We start from the raw sequence: 20,912 nt of genomic DNA, 5'->3' as shown, positions 1-20,912 counted from the left end.
CTGCTCCGTTTCATTTACCATAAAGGCTCAAATAGGCGTGCACTACAAATTTACGTCCAACTAGCTTTACCGTGTTCTCACAAATGAGTTACGGAGGACACACTCCACACTGTTCAAACCTTTAGTTAACGTTACCAAGCCTTTAGTTAACGGTACTGTAACGTTACCAAGCCTTTAGTTAATGGTACTGTAACGTTACCAAGCCTTTAGTTAATGGTACTGTAACGTTACCTAGCATTTAGTTAATGTTACCAAGCCTTTAGTTAACATTACTTTACTGACCTCACACCACATTGTGTCCTCAAAAGAGAAGTGGTTGTCTCCAGTCAGATGCCTAAGTGCGCTGCAGGTCTTTAATGTTATGAGAAGTGTAAAAATATTTTCAGATCATTTTGAAACTGTGGTGAAACAAATATGGTAAATACGCTGAGCCGAATGGATTCATTGGCAATATTGGATTAATTTATCATTTTTGTATCGATCAGATATTTTAATTAGCTGAATGAAACAGTCCTGCCTGGAAAGTTGATCAATCTATTTGTCATTTAAAGTAATAAGCGGCTATTTTGATAATAGTTTAATAATTATAGTCATTTAACAAGCATAAAGGTCCAGACTTTGTCTGTAGCTCTGACAGACTTTGCTTTATAGATTTGCCTTTTGTTCTGTCTGTCTGTGTGATTACTTTCCTTTTAATGTGTGTGTTTTGTATTAATTGTCAGAAAATCGCCCCGAGGGCTTTGGCAGCTCAAGTCGACAGTCGGGACAATAAAAGCTCTCAGAGAGGGAGTGATAGAGCGAGGTACAGTCAGAATGAGAGAGCGAGCTGCAGCCAGAGCGAGAGAACGAGATGAAATGCTTCTGTTGGTGCGCCTGCAGTGTGGCAGAGAGGAGCAGGAGGCTTTCCTCGAGTCATTACTCCGTCTGCAGAAGCCTTAAATTATCTCAATAGAAGGTCTTAGAAGAGATTTAAAGGCTTTAAACCCAGTTCCTGAGCTACACTGAGTAATGTCGGGTTTCAGAGCAGAAGAATCGGCTCCTCTCTGTCTGCATTTACAGTTTTCATCAAACTTGCAGCTGCTTATTTAACAGTTTGTTTTATCCCCTGTAGAAATGCAAAACTTTTACATCATGGCTACAGAAAATACCTGGGATTGTTTCAGGCAGGCTCAGTAGTTTCAGGGCTGGGTGATTCTTTCAGGTTTAAAGGCTGATTTATGTTCCTGGGTGAAAGTTGAAGAAACCAGAGGCACTTGAGGCCAAACAGTGGATCACTTAACAAATCTGAGGCAGAACATTCAAATCAATTCTGATAAAATCTTCTTTTCAACAAATTTGAATTAGAGTAAAATCTTTCCTTTCCTCAACCGTAAAAGGTTGGCCCGTCCAGGAACCCGTCCATGGGTCATGGTCATGTTAATTAAATTACTAGGAATTATTGTTGTATTCAGGAAGTGTGTCAATACATTCACATTCTGAATGAATAATTGGCCCTGAAGTTTGTTTCCTGTCATTCTCTGACCGTTATGACTTTCCTCCTCCTGCAGATCCGTCCTGAGTGGCTGCAGAGCCGAGCTGCCGCCTGTCAGTCTCTGACCTCTGACCCGCGGCGATGATGATGAAGAGGAGGATGAGGCGGGGTCACTGCTCAGCTGCACCTGTTGACGTGTGAAAGGAGGGAAAAGGTCGTCGCAACGGCAGCACACGGACAGGAAAGAGTCCTTGAAAGTCTTGGAATATAAAGCAGAGAACCTTTTGGACATCCTTGAAACTCTGAAGCTGATTATTCTAAAAGGATCCTTGAACTGTGGAAAACTGAGGATATAACATATTTATAATCTTCTGATCTTTCTGGATACAGAAGACCTGGATTTCCTTGGATTTAAAGAAATTTTTTGCTGGAATTTAAAAAAGCAGAACTTAGAAATTAGTTCACTTTAAAAAACAAACATTCAATCTAAGGTTTCAACAGTTTTTTACGAATTTATTTGTGCGAATTAATAAAATATTTTTGAGTTATATATATTATTTTTCTTTTTTCATTGCTCCGCCCGTCCCGTTGAGTTTTCATCAGAATCAGACTTTCATCCTCCTCTCGGCCCGGAGGAAATGGCTCAGCCTCCTGCGCCACGGGAGCGGACGACAGGAAGTTGACTCCTGCAGGGAGCGAGGCCGAGAGACGAACAAGAAGAGAGAGAGGGGAAAATGTCGTGGAAGAGGAACTACTTTGCGTCGGGCGGCGGCGGAGGAGGCGGCGCAGGTGGCAGCGGCGGCGGGATGCAGGGAATGTTGGCGCCTCGCACCATGACGTCCATCGCTCCCAGTAAAGGGCTGAGCAACGAGCCGGGACAGAACAGCTGCTTCCTGAACAGCGCCCTGCAGGTAAGCACACCTTCCTCTCTGACCTCTGACCCGTGTTGACGAGTCACTTGTTCGGCGTACCTGCTGACTCGCCTTCACAGAGCACTGAGGAAAAACTGGGCTACATGGAAAGATGAGAAATGTTTCTGTCCATCAGTCTCCCCTGAGCCAAACTGTCGTCTTCTTCTGTCCAAAACCAAAAGATATTCACTTGATTTCTGGATAAATAATTTATTCTATGAACAGATAATTGATTAGCAACTATTTGTATGATTGTTATTATAACTAAAAGTAATTAATGAAGTAAAAATTACTTTGGGATATCTATGGGTTTTGGACTGATCGAGATTTTCTGACATTTTACAGACAAAACAATAAATCAAGATTCAGGAAAAATAATCTGGTAGATTAATTATTTATTTCAGTTTACGTTTCCTTTAGCGCCGCCATGAACTTCACATTTACGGTTGGGTCTGAAACGTCTCAGCAGCTGTCGGATTGTGATGAAACGTGGTTCAGACCTTCATGTTCCCCTCAGGATGAACCGTAATGACTTTGCACTGAGCTCCTCTTATCCGCCCGCACGAGTCTCCTGTTTCACCTGGAAGTTCAGTGCCTGTGATGTGAAAACATCACATTTCCACACAGTCAGAGAAATGCACAGCGCGCGTCCTGCTCGCATCGAGGGATGTCACAGTACCAGAAATTTAGCAGTCGATACCAGTAAATTTCTACAATTCTTAATACCAATTCAATACCACGGTAAAAACTAAAACAATAAAGCCTTTGTACTTCCACATACACGTCCTTTTATATAAAAACATTTGAACATTACAAAGAACTGTGATTAAACTGTGAAACGTCTGAACTAGCTTTCCAACAGATCCCACAACTGGGGGAAATTGAGGCTTTGACGCGGAGCTGTTAAAGGAAACTGCAGATGCACTTGCCGTCGTCTTCTACGTACCTAGCAAAACGAATACGTATACAGCACAAGGCTGCGTACTGAAACGAACTTTGTAGTTCCTTCATGCTACACAAGTGTAGGCCCATAATATTAAAATATGGTAACATATAAAATAAAAACAATAGATACACTTATTTACACACCCAGAACATCCCACAGTGCATTTTTTTTGGGTGAATGTAAAAAGCAGAAACCAGATGCTAATATGAAAGTTTCATCTTCACAATAGACATTTGGGAAACAGAGTCCCTCTTGACTGTGTTTGAGCACCGAGCATCATCGATGTAAAACACAGAGTCCACCTCCTCTCATCTTGCCGGAGTCTTGCGCTGATAGCTCGGAACATGAACCACCTGCCGAGCGCTTGATCCGGGATCTGGCAGGTCTCTGTAACGATGTGGGCACAACAGTCTCTGAATTCAGTTACCTGGTCCACATGAGTCCCATTTTGTCCAGACCGGCTCTTTAGGAGCAGAATTAAGTCCAAGCTGGGCCAGCATGGCTCCTCTCCTGGCTCTCTTTCCTCTCCTCTGAGCGATCAACGCGCCTGGTCCGGTAGAGAGAGAGAGAGAGAGAAAGTCTTTGAGTTCAGCTCATGATGAATGGGGGCAAAAACAAAAGTGTTCTATGATTTTGTTCAGTGTAATTTGTCCCAGAAGCCAACACGCACAAAACATGATGACGCAGAGCCGTTAAATAAGATAAAATGTACATTATGCGTTAATATTTACAATACTACAATTATATAGTATATTGCGTTCATTATACTATAAATATATTGTAAAGTATACTAATACTATAATTCATTGTTATTGTTTGCAGAGCCACATGAACCACATGACCGCGTGGCGAGATCAAAGACTGTCAAAACTCTTATTTAACGGCCGTTCTGCTGCCTTTGAACCACAACATACAGTCTAACTTTCAAAAGGTGGCTTAGGAAAACAAAATAAAAAGGCAGCTGGAGTTTTATTTAAATTTTTTTTCCTCTATTGAATCTTTAATTAATCTCCTACAAAGAGCTTTAGCCAAAACCAGAGCCTTTAAATAAGATTTTATTATATTATATATTATTATTTAACGGCTCTGGACAAAACAAACAAGATAATAAAGCATGACACAGCTAGATATACACGGGGGAGTGTCACGTTAAAACATTTACACATTTTAACTGGTTTAATTGCTTTAATACCCTCTTGTCATAAAAAAAATCTCTCTGTGCCGCAAATTAACCAGTCAATGTAAATCTGAAATCAGCTGGAGGATTTATACTGTGTGGGCCAGCCCCACGATACGATATTATGAGGATACAATATTATGAGGATATGATATTATTGCGATTTTAAACACATTGCGATGTTTTGGAATTTACCTTTTTCCCCAAAGAAAAACTTTTTTTTCTAGTGGACTGAAAAAGCAACTGATTTTATTATTATAGTACCAAAAAGTAAAATTCTCATTTACAATTTATATAATAAAAGGTCGATACTTGGTGTCGGTGTATTGATTTAATATTGCCACGGAAAATATCGCGATACTGTGCTTGATCATTTTTATTGACAGTAGTTTTTGACAGAAACGATCTGCTGACTTTAAAAACTGTGTAGTCTGAACTAGTCATAAGATCACATGTGCATTAATGGCCCTAAAAACTGTGTGAAAGGCCCTTTTTTATGTATGACTTTAACACTGTCGAGATGCTGAATGCACCAAGTTCAGACTCTGACAGAAGACTGGAGCCTCGCAAAGCTCTTTAATGTGCAGTTTGACCACGGTGCCTTTGAGCCAGGAAGATGACTCCACCATCCATCTCGCACTCGCACATAACAACCAGTTTGACAACATCCTCCGTGTTTGCTTGAGCCCGTAATGAGCCGATCGGCCCGTAACACCTGCCAGACTGCACATTACACTCATTTCTGATTCATCAGCTTTCTAAGGAGGCGGCGTTGGAGGCGTGCCGTCTGCCAGCCTCAACAATAAAAGCTAAGACGCTGTGAGGGATGGAGCGTGTGAGAGCAGTAATTACTGCTGACGGAGGCTGACTCATTAACCTCGGAGGGTGGGGCGGCTCAAATGACAGACTGGGCAGAAGAGGAAACTCTCATTACACCGTTTTTAACTAAAGCTTAGAGCAACATCACTCTGAGCCGAAGGTCAGAGAGACATTTGGATAGTTCAAACATCTCAGTGTCATCAGAAAAAGTCTTACTCTGTTGTAAAGTTAAAATCCTTAAAGGGGAACATCTGCAGGTGTTCTGCTGCGTACGTGAACAAAGTCAAGTATACTTGAATATCAAGCCAAGTCAGGTTTATTAATAAAGCACATGTAAAAACAGCCAAAGCGCTGGACAAAGTCATATAATATATATAATAAATTCATGTTTCTGTTTATGACGTTGTAAAAAAAGACACTAGTGTCCCCAAAGAGGGAAAGAAAAGCGTTTTAAAGAAGAGACTTAAGTCTTTCTTCCTGAAAGGTACGATCACCTTCAGTTATCTACACTCCACGAACTTTAAAACACCTGAAAGCAAGGGTGTCACCAAAAGTGGTGGGGACAAAGGGGCTCAGTCAGTGGTGTGAACAGACACTTAAAAATATCCTTAAACAGTGTTTTTAAAGATATCAATGCCGAGCTATAGGAGTGGGGGGTCTGGGTGGACCTCCCCCAGGAAACTCCGATCTTTAAACCCTTCATTTCCTGCATTCTGGTGAAAAGTTTCTGCACCAGTTTATGGTGGAAATGTTTTTATTTATGGAAAAGGAAAACACAAAATTCAGATGGGAGGTGACTTTTTAAAATGTATAAATCTAACAGAATCAGTGCAGCTCAGTCATTCTGTGCTGCCTTCAGAACTTTTCTCATGAAACATCATCCCTGCTGAGGCAACAGATATGTCGGCATGATTCAGACTTCCCTCCTCTTTTGTCATGTTCTGTCACAGGGAGAGAACGGAAAACTTAAAGTTACTGATTGTTGCTGCACATTTTGGATCATTTTATAATCAGTAGCTTCTTTGCTTTTTGTACTAGTAGTTACCTTTTTTGGACACTGCACATTTGTTTCTTCTGTGTTTTATTTGCACGTTTTCTAAATGTGCAAATAAACCTCCTTTTTTTTTTTTTTTTTTTTTCTTTCATTTGTTACTAACTGCAAGCTATATTTCTGAAAATATATAATATGAAAAATAATATGCTTTAGAAAAGTGGTGGGTCACTGGGTCTTAAACACTGAAGATGTACTAACTTAAAATGAGTAAATACTGCTGTGGCCCTGTTTTTTTAATGTGCATAGATAATGAGTTTAATGCATCGTCTGTCAGTCAGCCAACATGGTCACAACAGTACACTCTAGTGTTGCAGCCACGCAGCTGCACAAATGTCAAATGCAAAAATACAATCGCTTTATAGGTTCACATTTACTCACTTGGCAGACGCTTTTCTCCAATGTGACTTTCATTTAAAGAACAACATAGAAGCATCAATAAAGTCAGAGATCTACAAGTGACAATAAATACTAGTAAGAGCTAATAACGCATGCAGCATCAGCGGAGTAAAGAAGGAGGAGGGAAGTGTTCTCTGAGTTTTCAGGAGCTTCTTGAAGTCTGGTGGCGTCACTGCACCCATCTACCTAATGAGACACAGGACTTTGGTGCCGGACCCCTGGGTTCAACTCCCACCGACACTTCACCCCTAGTTGCTTCAAAGGCTTGCGACCTCTCAAATATAGCAATTATTATAATTCGCTGTAGATAAAAGCGTCGGTTAATGTAATGTGATCCACCTTTAAACTTGTTTCCAAATGCAGCAGAAACACAGGAAGTGAAGAGTGAAGGAAATTCACCAAATGTTCATAAAGTAAAACTGCCCTGTTTGTTCCTGTTTTTATTTTCTAATGAACTCTTGTTTTTTTTTGTTAAATGTCTTGTATATTTCCCTCTGTTGCTTTTATGTCCATGTAAAGCACAATACTTGTAAACTCACTGGTTTCAGTTAGGGGCATTATTTTCATTATCAATTCATCTACGGATTTATTTTCTCTTGACAGTAGGGCTGCAGCTAAGAATGATTTTAGTACTCGAAGCGTCTACAGATTATTATTTTATTGATTCAGTAATAGTTTCAGTTAAATGCTAAAGTTACTGTTCCCTTGTCTGTGGCCGGCCGCTGTCTGATCAGCTGCCGTCGTGCTGTTGCGTCAGTTTGGTTTTACGGTGGACGGACGGCAACGTCGTCTTATTTCCAACCTGCAGCCTAAAACCAAAAAGAGATGCAGTTTACTATCATTAGAAAAAATCCTCACGTCTGACGAGCTGAAACCGATACAGAACTTTCCCTTTTTATGGGTCTGTGTCGAAGTTGAAGCTGAACGTTTGTGTTTCACAGTAAAAACACTGGTCTCCTCATACGACTTTAGAGGGATTTACGTTTCCCTTTTCATAATTAAGTAATACACAAACAGTGTGGGGTCAGTCTCGGCCTCAGGTACCCGTCTGCTGCCCTGCAGGATCCGAACCCCCCTCCGAGCCCGGTGTACCGTGAACACACTCACTTCCTCGTGACTCCTCTGCACCAGCCAACTGCAGATCTTCACCGACCTGACCCCCTCCAGCAGCCCTCTGTCCGCCCGTCTTGACTCGTCACCGTTTCCATATGTCAACCTGAAGTGATCCGAAGGGGTCGGGGCGCCCGCGGGGGCCGGCGAGCTGAGCCAAGCGGAGGCGGCGTGGCGACTGACCGTAAGGAGCCGTGAGGCCGTCGGGAGGCTCAGCGGCTCCGACATGTGACGAAGACGAAGCGAAGAGGGAGAACATCGCGGTAATAAGCAGCTGAGGCCTTCGGGTCAGCCGTTCACACACCTTCATCCTCCTCATCGTCCCTGCTGCTCAGGACATCCAACTTTCTAAGAAAAGAAACATCCGTCTGTCTGTCTGGATCCTCAGGAGTCACTTTTATTTAATCAGGCCTCGCTACCATTGATATTTAGACATTTTCAGTTTCATCACAGAGCTGGTCGTTTGATTTGTTCTTTAATTTAACCATTTTAACCAGATTGAAACTCTGACGTCGCCCGTTTTAGCAGCAAAGTCACTCTAGCCTGATTGACAGTTTGCGATGGTGTTGACTTGTCAATCATCTTGTAGCCCCGCCCTAAAGCCTCCCCTGCTTCCTGGTCTCTGTTCCTCTAAATGGGACCATAATTTACTAAATGAACATCACGCTGTGTTGAAGAAGACTTGAAACTAGCGACTGAGACCATAAACTCATCAGGAAAGTGTTTACTGAGGGAATAAATCAGCTGACAAGTAGAAACATTTTGAGACTTGTTTGTCTTCAGCGTTGGCGTCATTTTTCCTTCCAGCTTGGTGACATGAGACTAGATGTAGTAAATTTAGCAGATTATTCCAGAGAGCAAAGTATGGACCCCCAACCTCCCCCCCTCCCAGGCTCAGTGATCATATCTAACACAGGTCAAGTTTCACAAATCACATTTTTAACCTCAGCCGTCACCAGGTTTTAACCCTTTAATCCTGGAAACTTCCCTTCGGGCAGCCGTTGGTTTGCTTCAAGCAGATAATCCATCGCAGTCCGTGTTCAGGAACCTCGTTTTGTCCTTTTTTTTTTGGTCAACGTTGAGTTAACGCTACATGCTTATTGTGTTACAGAGAAACTTAGCTTGAACGCGCCTCCTTCAGATATTCTAAAAATGCTTCCAGGTCCTCGGTGCAGCCTCCCCCGTGCTCCCCGGCGGTTACCCCACGACCGACACTCCCGTTACACCAGATGTGTTTGAGTCCCATATATTTATTAAGTTTTGGATCTCAGTTTTGGTTCAATTCTAACATTAAAAAGGTTCAGAAACTCGTCCTGCAATCGCCATCACGCTGTGGTTCCTGTGAGTTTCACAGAAAACAGAAACAGAATCAAAGCAGCAGGTTTCAAGTCTGCAGGTTGATTTTCGTAGCGTTCTGATGCCAGAGCTGCAATAAAGGAGGATTTGATGTTTTTCTTTGTCTTGAAGAACAGTAAACTGGAGCTCTTCTGACTGTTGAAGACGTCACCTTTGGGCTGCGGCAAATTATTACAGGAATCTTAGTCCTGCTCCCTGCCTAGAATGATTAATCTGTTGAAAACATACTTTACACATGAATCGATAATGAAAGTTATAGCCCTAACTGAAACCAGTGAGGCAAGAAGGCAAGTTTATTAGGACTGCACATTTCAACAAGGCAATTCAAAAGCAACATATGGAAATATATAAAAAAAACACGCAGTGTAGGAAATTAATCTGCAGCCTTAAATTTGATTGAATAAAAGGCATGATTTAAACTGAGAGTTTCAGCAGACCTGCAGTTTTCTTGTTCCAGATATACGGAGCATAATAACTGAACTCTGCTTCTTCAGGTTTAGTTGTGACTCTGGGGACAGAAAGCAGACCTGATCACAGACGACCTGAGAGGTCTGGATGGTTCAAAACGTAGCAGAAGATCAGAATTATATTTTGGCCCTAAACCATTCAGGACAGTCTAAAGACTGCCGGGGGATGTATGAAATTAGAGAATACAGGATTTGTACATATCTGTTCTGAAGGTTTGTTACCTGACTGAGCTGCTGCTGCTGCTGCTGCGTCGTCCTGCAGGAAGAAAGCAACATATTGGACCTGGTGGGGGGGACAGGAAGGAGAAAACAAACGCACCCAAAGTGCTGACACGACGGTATGCTTCACCGAGGACTCGGGTCCAAAGAGTTCTCAGTTGCACCTTTTTATTCCTGCATATAGAAATCATGATGAGCGCTCATTAAAAATGATTTTAAACGTGTGAGAAAGAGAGAGAGAGCATCCACCACCAGCATTATTATTATCTTTCATTTATCCATCAAACATTCATTTGGCGTGTTTAGAAAAATATAAACAAAATAAATGTATTTCATTTTGTTCAGATCTGATGCTGGACTTTTCTCCCAGTGACGCTTTAAGTATTTGTTTGCTGATATATTAAAGCTGCTTTCATTAGTGATTAATCAACCAATTATTTTCTCTGTTAATTGATTTTAATTGTTTGGTCTATAAAGTGTCAGAAAATCCAAGGTGACGTCTTTTAAATGTCTGACCAACAGTTTTGGGCAAGTTACTTATTACTGCTTTAAAAAGTAATATTACTTATTACTGGGTGACAAAGTAACTAGTTACATTACTGTATTACTTTCACTAACTCCCCCAAACAGAGCAGTCGCTCCCGACTTTTTAACTAACATCATATTCATAACAGCAGCAAGGAGTGTGTTTCTTTACACCACTGGCTGAAATAAAAAATTAAGCAAGTAAATCCTGACTTTGAAACTACTGTTTTTCTGCACGTGTATTTATAAGAGCAGTATTCAGTATTTTTACAACACGTTACGTTAACGCCTCTCTCTCCCGACAAGTCCAAGCATCACTGGCAGCCATAGGTGTCATTTACGCTGAGGACGCTGGGGACACGTCCCCACCACCTTTTTGAACTGGCTGATTTTGTCCGCATGACTTTTTGAAAGCATTCGTTAAAAATGCTCGCGCCAAGAAATGTTAACTAACAAATGAAATTGCTTTGAGAATTTTTATTTGCACAATAAAAAAAACATGCAATGCAATTTAAATCTAGAAGAAACACGTGCATCGTCCAAGAAAGTAACTTAAACAACCAAAGCTACAGATTACTGCATTATATTCCTTTATATTTTTACACCTGCTACCTGAATTTTGTGTTTTCCTTCATATAAATAAAGACTTGAATTGGTGCAGAAAATGTCTCCAGAATACAGGAAATTAATGCTTAAAATCCCCCCCAGAACTCATATTTCAGCATCAAATATTTCATCTAAATAGTCCTATAAATCTTCTTGTCTTGTTCTCGTGCATCGTCACGTCTCAGGACCCAAATGTATCATCGCGCCCCTGATCTGAGCTCCTCATGTCCCACCCCTTTTCAACACAAAGTGACGCCCTTGCTGACAGCAGCTGCCGGAGTTTCTTTCTGAAGAAGTGCTGCTTCAACAAATCAGATGTTCGCGGCTGAAAGCTTTTTGCTGCTCGCACAAAGTTTACAATGAGAATCTTCTTTGCATCTTAGGCTGTGACACAATAATGGAGATACTTCCAGCTGTAGAAAGAACGCCTCTCTCCCTCGGTTCTCTGTTCTTCCTTTAGCTTCTTGGCTACAGAAGGTCCGTTGACCTGCCGCACAGTCGCACATTCACGTCAAGGTTGGTGCGTTCAGTAACACAGCCGTGCTTGGATTAGTAAGTTTTGAAAAAGTAATCCATTACTCTACTGGTTACTGGGAAAAGTAATATTACAGTGACGTGCTGCTGCCCAACAGTCGAAAAGCCAAAAAGATTCAGTTTACAGTGAAAAATAAAACAGAAAAGCACAAATCCTCACCCTGGAGAAACGAAAACCAGCAAATGTTTGTTGCTTTTGCTTAAAAAATGACTATTTTATTAGGGATGCACCGAATGTTCGGCCTCTGAAAGTAAAAGAGCAAACACTTCCGGTGTTCGGCTTAATAAGTCAAAAGACCGAATACATTTTACAGAACAATTACGTTTTGACATGTCGGCAGTGTGGAAGCATTTTAAAGTGTCGCCGTTTGCAGACTCTGTTCTGCTGAATTGTCTCCCAGCACATCGGCTTCATCTGTGGCTGAATTCTTAGAAAAGAACCGCTTTGAGTGTTTGTCACTCCTATCTCAGAGGGAGATTAAGTTAGCCGTGCCTACATTTGGAGTGCACATGTATTAAAGTCTTTATGGTAAGTGAAGCGGCCCAGTTTGAGCTGACAGGCAGGTTAGAGACTTTATCCTGTCAGTTTGTCTCTTTACAAAGACAAGTGCTGCAGAATGAGAGTCCTACCTGAAGAGAAGCTGTGAAGTCTTATGTTACAACATTATTTATCAAACCGGGTCGGACTGGATGGATTTAGTGCGAGGAGGAAACACATGTGACAACGTCCAGTTTTCAAAATAAGGTGTGGAAATAATAATTCACAGAAAGTATTAAACATATTACATGTGTTTATTAAAAGTAAATGGACACATGTAATTTAATTTACCGGACCCCCCCCCCACCACCATAGTCTCTCCACATCCTGTGGGAAACACTGAGGGTAGAAAAAACATTTTGACTGTTTAATTTATGCAGTGGTGTAAAAAAAAAAAAAAAAAAAAATAAATATAGGGGCAATACTGTGAATTTACTTGTTTAGTATTCGGCAAATTGATTCCTTATATTCGGTTTCGGCTTCATCCAAGAATTTGCATTTTGGTGCATCCCTATATTTTATTATAAAACCGTTATTTCTGTTGATGGACTAATCAGCTAGTTGTTTCAGCCCTGGTCTTTACATTTATAAAGAGTTTCTCTTTTCTGCTCTTATTCCTTCTGTACATTCGTGAAGTGGAGTTGTAACGCATGATAATTACACCTGTTTTGTCTTGTTTTTGGCACCAAACGTTGGGCTTTGTAGAAATTGTTCATCACTCCAGACGAGCCCGCCTGTCTGGCTCTGACCTCCAGGCCGCCGCGGCTCTTTTTAAAACCCTCCTCATAAATAAAGTGATGAAAAAATTCCTCCGTGTCTGGATTCCAGCCGCTCGGCAGGAGGAGAGACTCCCGAAGCCCTCTAACCCGAAGTCTGAATATTCTGGGTTGAAATAAACATTTCAGCGGCTTCAACTCAGAAATCATTTGAACTGTTCGTCCTGAGTTTGCTGATGGTTTCTGATCCTGTTAAGGACCTCTGGCTGCCTTCACCACCCGCCGTCACAGCTGGTTAAAATCCACTCTGTGTGTGTGTGTGTGTGTGTGTGTGTGTGTGTGTGTGAGTGTTTCATGTTTTTATCCCTCGCTGGGGACTTTGACCTGAGCGCACACTAACCCATGTCAGACCTTGTTGAGGTCCCCACAGGTAGAGACGCCTTGTTGGGGTTAAGGCTCGGTTTTAGGGTTCAGGTTACAGTCTGGTCAGGGTTTGGCATGTGGTTGTGATTGTAAGGGGCGAGGAAATGCATTATGTCAAAGAGATGTCCCCACGAGCACAGAGGCAGTGGTGGACCAAGTTTTCAGATTCTTTACTTAAGTTAAAGTATTAAAAATAAAAGTACTCACCGTAGTATAATGTCCCCCGTGACTGTTATTATTATATCACGAGATGATTATTATTCATGCATTAATGAAAAGCAGGATGTTTCTGCTGTAGATGATTAATGCGCTGATTATTTTCTCCATGAATCGATTGATTGATTTTTATAAAAATGGGGAGAAATGCTGAGCCCAGAGTGACACCGTCGTGCTTTATTTTGTCCAGCCAACAGTTCAAACCCTCAGCGTTGTTTACAAACATTTAAATGATTAAAATAATTTAAAGGAAAAGCAGCAAAGTTTCACATTTGTGAAGCATAAACTGTTTTTACATGAATAATTAAACGAGCAAATAGTTGCCAACTAATTTCCTGTCAATGAACTAATAGCTTCAGCTTCACTTCACTTATAACTAAACATCATATTTTAAAAACTCCTTGTGTTTTGTGTGTAAACATCTGACTTTGTAAAGTAACTGAAGCTGTCAGATAAATGTAGTGAAGTAAAAAGAACAACATCTCCCTCTGAGTTGGAGTAGAAGTAGAAGAAAATACTCAAGTAAAATACAAGTACCTCAAATTTGTACTTATGTACAGTACTTGAGTAAATGTACTTGCTGTCCACCTGGATAGGGGATTAAACGCGTGTGTGTGTGTATTTGTTCTCTTCACATCGGTGTTGGTCCATAAGAATCCTGAAACTGATACAGGACCAGTTGTGCTGGACCGACCCAGAACCTCAAAATGAATAAACTGATCTGAGGTCAGAACAACAGCTCCTGAAGTTCAGTCACATCAGGAGGTCAGATAGTTGTTAGAAGTAGTTTTTCAGATCAGAGAGACTCTCTGACAGACAGACAGAAGTTAACCACTTTCTCCTTCTGGCGCTCTTTCTCTGAACATCACCCTCGCTTTAACACACTCCATCTCTCTCACACACACTCGCCTTCGTCACGCAGGAGCCCAGATGGTTTCCTGCAGCAGATGGAGAACGTGACGGACACAGTTTGACACGCGAACGCATGCAAATTCACTTCCTCTCGCTCTCTTACACACACCTCTGCTCGTCCTCGGGTCACCAAACTTGGCTCTGATTGGCCCGGCCGTGGTCTCAGGTCGGCGCCGGCCGTGCTGACAGGTGATTGGCCCGTAGCTGTGCTGATGCACGTCATAGTGAGCCTTTTAGTGGAGTCAGAGACTGCTTTGAGTCCTGCTTGTAGTCTGAGGATTTTAAAGCATTTGGTCGACTGCTCATCTGGCGGAGCGGTGGGCGGCGTTTTTTGGACAGTTGAATCAGGTTTATTTCAAAGGGACAGTCTTTATTTCCTGCTCTTTGTCTGCAGAGATTTTGGGATCAGATCTTGGCAGGTAGAGGCGATTTACTGCTAAAGGAAGAGACTGGAAGTCTTTTTTTATTTTGGTAGGTCAGGGGCTAGAGTAACAATATTTAAGTTTTTATGGAAAGGTTGTAAAGTTCTGTATATCTGAAGTTTTGATCCTTTCTCCTCCCATATTTCCTCAGTTTTGTTGACTGATATCCTCCCTCTGCCTCTCAGGTTCTGTGGCACCTCGATATCTTCCGACGTAGTTTCCGTCAGCTGACTACTCACAAGTGTATGGAGGACTCGTGCATTTTCTGCGCCCTGAAGGTGAGAATCAGTCCGTCTGTCTGAAAGCTGATCCCAGACCAGCTTCTTGTTTCTAACCTCGCTGTCCTGCCTGCATCCTCTCGTTCTGCAGAGCATCTTCGCTCAGTTTCAGTACAGCAGTGAGAAAGTTCTACCGTCCGACGCTCTCCGCAGCGCGCTCGCCAAAACCTTCCAGGACGAGCAGAGGTTTCAGCTCGGCATCATGGACGACGCTGCAGAGTGCTTTGTAAGTTACATCAGGTGTTTAAAGGACAGGTTTCGTGTTTTTGTTGTTGTCAGCGCAATTTGCTGATTCTCACTTCGGTGTTTCTGCAGGAAAACATCCTGATGAGGATTCACTTCCACATCGCAGACGAGACCAAAGAAGATATCTGCACAGCCAGACACTGCATCCCCCACCAGAAGTTTGCCATGACGCTCTTCGAACAGGTGAGACGGAGACGTGGACAGGCGGTCTGAGCATGAGCGGTACGAGAAGAGTCACAGTCACCAGCTGAGTTCTTCTCGGCTGGAACGAATGACAAAGAAACATCTGTCACCTTGAAAACTATTAATTAATTTAGATTAAAGGATTAAACCGTGGGTACACAGATTTAAAAAAACGCATACAAAAAATACGAGGGATTTCTCTTTGTTTGTTAAAACTGTCACTATATCCTGCCAGTACTACATTAGACAGTAAAAATCAGGTTCCTCTGTATCGATGAGTGGCAAAGAGGCACGATGACAAACAGTGGGGAATAACTTTTTTTCATGCAGTGCTTTGCAAAACGTCACCATGTCACATGACATTAAAACCTCACGGGAGCAAGGCGGCCTGCAGTCGCGGAGTCAAGCGGCCGCATTTGCTTTTTTCCGGCTGATTGTTTTAAATTAGCGGTAAGCTCACGCACTCTACGGGAAGTAGAATGTGTCTGACTTTATGCCGTTATATCGGGGGTTTTTTTAGGAGTGGGGGAAAATATCGATACAGCATAGTATCGCGATATTTTGAGCGGCAATACTGTATCGATACATCAAGTATTGATCTTTTTATTATGTGAGAATTATACTTTTTGGTACAGTAATAATAAAAAAAATTGCTTTTTTCAGTTGACTAAAAAAAGAGTTTTCCTTCGGGGACACAGTTTGAAGTTGTAAAAAAGGGAATACATTGCAATCTCTTTAAAATCCCAATAATATTTGTCAAGATTATCAAGATAATATCGTATCGTGGGCGCCTCTGGTGATTCCCACCCCTCGTGTTTTTATACCTGCAGTTGCTTGCAACTCGTGTTTGACTATCAAGTCGGCGAAAGGCAGCCGCAGTCATCTCGAACGCACCCGTTGTCTCTGAAGCCCGAGGCGCTTCGTCCTGGGCCATGATGCATCAGAGGGACCTGCGTGTTGTTTTTGCTACCAACTGCTGCTTTAAGTGTTGAAAAGATGTGATGTTCACCCTGCGTGTGTTTGTGTGTGTCAGTGTGTGTGCAGCAGCTGTGGAGCGTCCTCAGACCCTCTGCCGTTCATTCAGATGGTTCACTACATCTCCACCACCTCGCTGTGGTAAGTCACATCCACACACACAGGGGGGAAAAAAACACTTGTGAGGTCAAACCACTCTGAGTTTGTGTTAAACTCCAGTGTGATCAATGAGGGTCACTAGCTAGAGCTATGAAGGTCACACCTCCTTGTCTTCCTCAGCAACCAGGCAGTGAAGATGTTGGAGTCGAGGGAGAAAGCGACTCCTGGCATGTTTGGGGAGCTGCTGAGAAACGCCAGCATGGGAGACCTGCGCAGCTGTCCCGTAAGACCCTGTCTTAGCTGATCAACGGTTATTAATCAAACCAAACATTCGCCGGTTACAGTTTCTCAGGTGTTTCGTATCAATGTTGCTCCTCCTCCTCCTCCTCAGAGTCAGTGTGGTCAGCAGCTCAGGATGGCTCGGGTCCTCCTCAACAGCCCGGAGATCATCACCATCGGTCTGGTTTGGGACTCGGATCACTCTGACCTTGCTGAGGACGTCATACACACCCTGGGAACCTGCCTGCGCCTGGGCGATGTAAGACGCCGCCAGAACAAACATCAGCATGTAGTTCTGCCGCTGCACTGAACTCTTCTTCTTCTCCTCTTCCTCTCTGCAGTTGTTTTACAGGGTCACGGAGGAGAAGGCTCGCCAGGCGGAGCTCTACCTGGTCGGCATGGTGTGTTACTACGGGAAACACTACTCCACCTTCTTCTTCCAGACAAAGATCAGACGATGGATGTACTTTGATGATGCACACGTCAAGGAGGTATACTCAAAGATAGGAGAGCATCAACAAACACTGATCAGCTGAGACGTTTTAGTCCTGGTAGCTTCTGGGTTTAAGATGCCAGCCATGAACTCCCTGGTTGAAGTCTCTCTGTTCTTGCTTCTGTACACCGTTAACTCCCTGATAAACTTATAAAATGCCCCAAAAAAGAAAGTTACATCACAGAAACTGAGCCATCTTTCAGGAATGGAGTGTGTTGGTTGAGTCAAATAGAAATGTGAGAGCTACTTTAGAGGAAATGTCTGGTGTCTACAGAGACTGCAACAGCCTGAAACATAAAGAGCTGCTGTGGGTAAACCAGGGAACAAGATTAAGGCAGGTTAATTTATATTGCACCTTTCTAAAACAAGATATAGCAAAGAGCTTTACCTGAGACGGAAAGGCACTGAGACAAGCTCAAAAAGAAAATATTAAATGATTTAAAAACAGTACAAAAACCAAACATCTCCCTAATAAAGGCAGGAATCCCCGTCTGTCTGTTTTTATTTCGATTATGTCAAGAGTCGCTCCTTCCAGTCAACTTGCAGACCCAAGGTAGTGCAGGGAAATACTAAATGTATTTCACAACTTCTTTTAATTAACTCTGATGTCGTATCCAACCAGGCGAGATAAGGATATTCATCTTCCCTGTTATTGCACAACCTACAACCTAATGCCATAAACTACAGAGAACACCGGCTCCCCCTCCATCATAGCTTTACTGCTAAAGTTACTGCCTCCTGTTGGAGCTCACTACAGTTTCACATTCGGATATTGGGCAACAAGACCATGGACGGGACCGTATGAAATCTGTTTTAATTTTCTGACACAATTTATCAAAATTTTATGAATATGGCGATAGGAGGCGCAGTACTCGTTAAAAGTGATGTGTTTGTCAAAATGCAGATTTAAATTAAATATGTCCTGGCCTACACATCATATTCTACAGACGTGGGAAAACATCTTTGTTTGATAAAGATCACACTATAATTAATTTGAATGTTTTTCAGTAAAAATTAATCATTGCTTTAAAAAAATGATCATTCTTACTGGAGCCCGACCGATATGAGATGTTTAAGTCCGATACCGATTTCGATATTTGAGGATTTTAAAATACGATAGCCAACCTAGACCAAGATTATCCCAAACATTTGTTATGTTGAGACCATACCAAGATACCATGACATAATGCAGTTTAAAAATAAACTTGTATTGTTACTACTACTACTTGTACTAAAAGTACAACAAAATTTATTAAAGTTTTGATAAATAACAAGTAAAATGTATAAAACTAAGTTGTAATATCGGATTTATTATAAATTATAGAGTACTACTACTAATGAACATTAAATAGTGTATGTCCAATACTACTACTAAAAATAATAATGATACCATATGTCATGTCTCATGTCATTGCTATCATAATAATGATAAACAGGGCTCTCCTACATAGGCTAATAATAATATGTATTTGTCATGCAGTAGTTATTACCTTATAACCTTACCATATAATCTACTTTCTACATGTGGTTTATCACCGTCACTCTGGTAATTCTATCCAAAGCTGCACAAACAATTTCCTAACAACCTTCTGGCTCTGACACAGTGACTCAGAGGAAACGCTGCCCTTAAATTAATCTAATACTACATGACTGTCTACAACCAGGACCTGCAACTGTATGTTAGATACTTGTTCAGCTCAGATTTGTTCACAAGTGTCCTCTGGTTTAATCATTTCTGACACGCCGACTGTAACTAGAGGCACTACAGTTTAATTGCTCTTTAATGTTAGGCCCCTCCACTGATAAACATGGCGTTAGCTTTGTGGCTAACTTAGCAACAGGCAGCGTTATCTGCTGCTGGCGATGTTGGAAAATATTTAGAAGTAATAAGTTAGGGGGAAATGAGAGCACCGGTCGCTAAAACTGCCAAACTGTTTCAGAAATAAATCTACAATCACGCCTGTCAGCAGCGGAGCCTCCAACGCTACCGTAACATTAAACACGCTGTGAGCCTGGAGAGGGCAGTGAACAACGGGAGGGTTCGGTCTCCGAAGAGAAGAGAGCTGTTTTTATTAATATGTAAGTCATGTAATTGACATGACAAAAGACCAACTCACCGGGAACACTGAGCTACCAGGGGCTCCTCACCGTAGCTCGCTTTGAGCTCCCTGCGGTCAGCTGATGCTTCGTTCTGTGGTGCTGCAGTGCTGTTAACAGAGGAGCTGCAGCGCGAATTATATCCCAATTGCAATATCAGCCACAATAATCACAAGTAGATATTTTCTTCAAAATCGCTCAACCCTAGTTTTTTTGTTTCTTTTCAAGCCCCCTTCTACAAGCACTGTCCCTGCTTTGTTTGTCTTCTGTAGGGAACTCACAGGTGTAGAAGCACGTGTATGTGATGTGGGGGGAAACTAACCTAAAAGAGGCAGTTTCAGGACAGGAAATGATGTTGTAGTCGTTCCTGTCCATCCCTAACACCTCTCTCCTCCCTCTCCGCTCCTTCCTCTTTCCTGTGTCCTCCCTCCTTCACCTCCTCCTCTCTCCTCTTGTCTTTTAACTGTTTTCCTCTGTCTGTTTCTGTTATTGCTGCACTCTAATAACACTGGTGCAGTGAGATATCACTCTCCCTCGCTCTGTCTCGCTCTGTCTCTCTCTGCTGGTTGTGAAAACACGGATATCCCTCTATTGTTAATGAGCCCAGCTGGACAGAACCAAGGGTGTGGTCACAGCACACACCACAGCCGACACTTTTGCCCACGCTGCAGACTTTCATTCTATATCTTTCTTTCTCTTGCACAAACACACTAACACACACACACACACACGGTTGACGGACAGGTCGGCGTTTTGGATCTCGGGGTGTCCTGTTAGATCTGAGCTGGAGGTGAACGTGGACTTCTGGAAATTGGAGGAAAGGTTGAAATAACAAGCGGGAGGATTTCTGTTGCACAAACGTACAAAAGCAGGAAGGCAACTTTTTTTTTTTGTTTTTTTTTTTTCCTCAACCCCCGACAGCCTGATGAGACCGGCTGCTTCAGCCTCGGACATTTCAGCTGCTGGGCGGCGTTTTCGAGGCGAGGGGGACGCCGTCACTGCGGCTGGAGTTTAATTACTGTGGCTGGTAAATTCCAGGATTTCAGCGGATGGTTTAATGTGGAAAAGTTATTTTTAAAAATGAGAATATCTGCTCTTTTTTAAACATGTGGCGTAAAAGGGGCTGGTTTACATAGTGTGAGTTGAAGTTGGATTGCATCTTAGGGAATCCTGACCAATGTTTAATTCACTCATGGACTTTTTATTTAATCAAATTAGGTTTCAACATTTGTAATTAAAAGATAAAAATGCCTGAAACTGAAGGATTCAGTTGAGCTCTGAAATCCCCCGTGTGTCGTTTAGTGACGGTCAATGTTGACAACCTTTAGCATCAACCTGGAAAAGAGTCGGGCAGCAGAAGATACGAAGTGTTGGTTAAATAGCTGAACGTTTACCCCTTATTGTTCAGCATATACTGGAGCTCCTGACGCACGCCTATGAAGCT

At 42.2% G+C, this 20,912-nt stretch overlaps 1 protein-coding gene across 1 annotated transcript in view; it reads left to right on the top strand.

The window, feature by feature from the left end:
• Positions 1-17,414, top strand: part of LOC123980697 (inactive ubiquitin carboxyl-terminal hydrolase 54-like) — a 28,716-nt gene extending 11,302 nt beyond the window's left edge. Inside the window, exons 3-10 of the mRNA XM_046065212.1 lie at positions 1,548-2,382; positions 15,004-15,096; positions 15,188-15,322; positions 15,412-15,525; positions 16,559-16,641; positions 16,780-16,882; positions 16,991-17,137; positions 17,220-17,414. Of these exons, the coding sequence (XP_045921168.1) occupies positions 2,206-2,382; positions 15,004-15,096; positions 15,188-15,322; positions 15,412-15,525; positions 16,559-16,641; positions 16,780-16,882; positions 16,991-17,137; positions 17,220-17,414 (1,047 nt within the window). The 5' untranslated portion in view covers positions 1,548-2,205. The remainder of the gene's footprint in view (positions 1-1,547; positions 2,383-15,003; positions 15,097-15,187; positions 15,323-15,411; positions 15,526-16,558; positions 16,642-16,779; positions 16,883-16,990; positions 17,138-17,219) is intronic.
• Positions 17,415-20,912: the final 3,498 nt, after the last annotated feature.

The sequence above is a fragment of the Micropterus dolomieu genome, linkage group LG12, assembly GCF_021292245.1.
Source record: "Micropterus dolomieu isolate WLL.071019.BEF.003 ecotype Adirondacks linkage group LG12, ASM2129224v1, whole genome shotgun sequence".
Taxonomy (NCBI): Eukaryota; Metazoa; Chordata; class Actinopteri; order Centrarchiformes; family Centrarchidae; genus Micropterus; species Micropterus dolomieu.
This window is presented reverse-complemented; position numbering and strand designations above follow the sequence as displayed.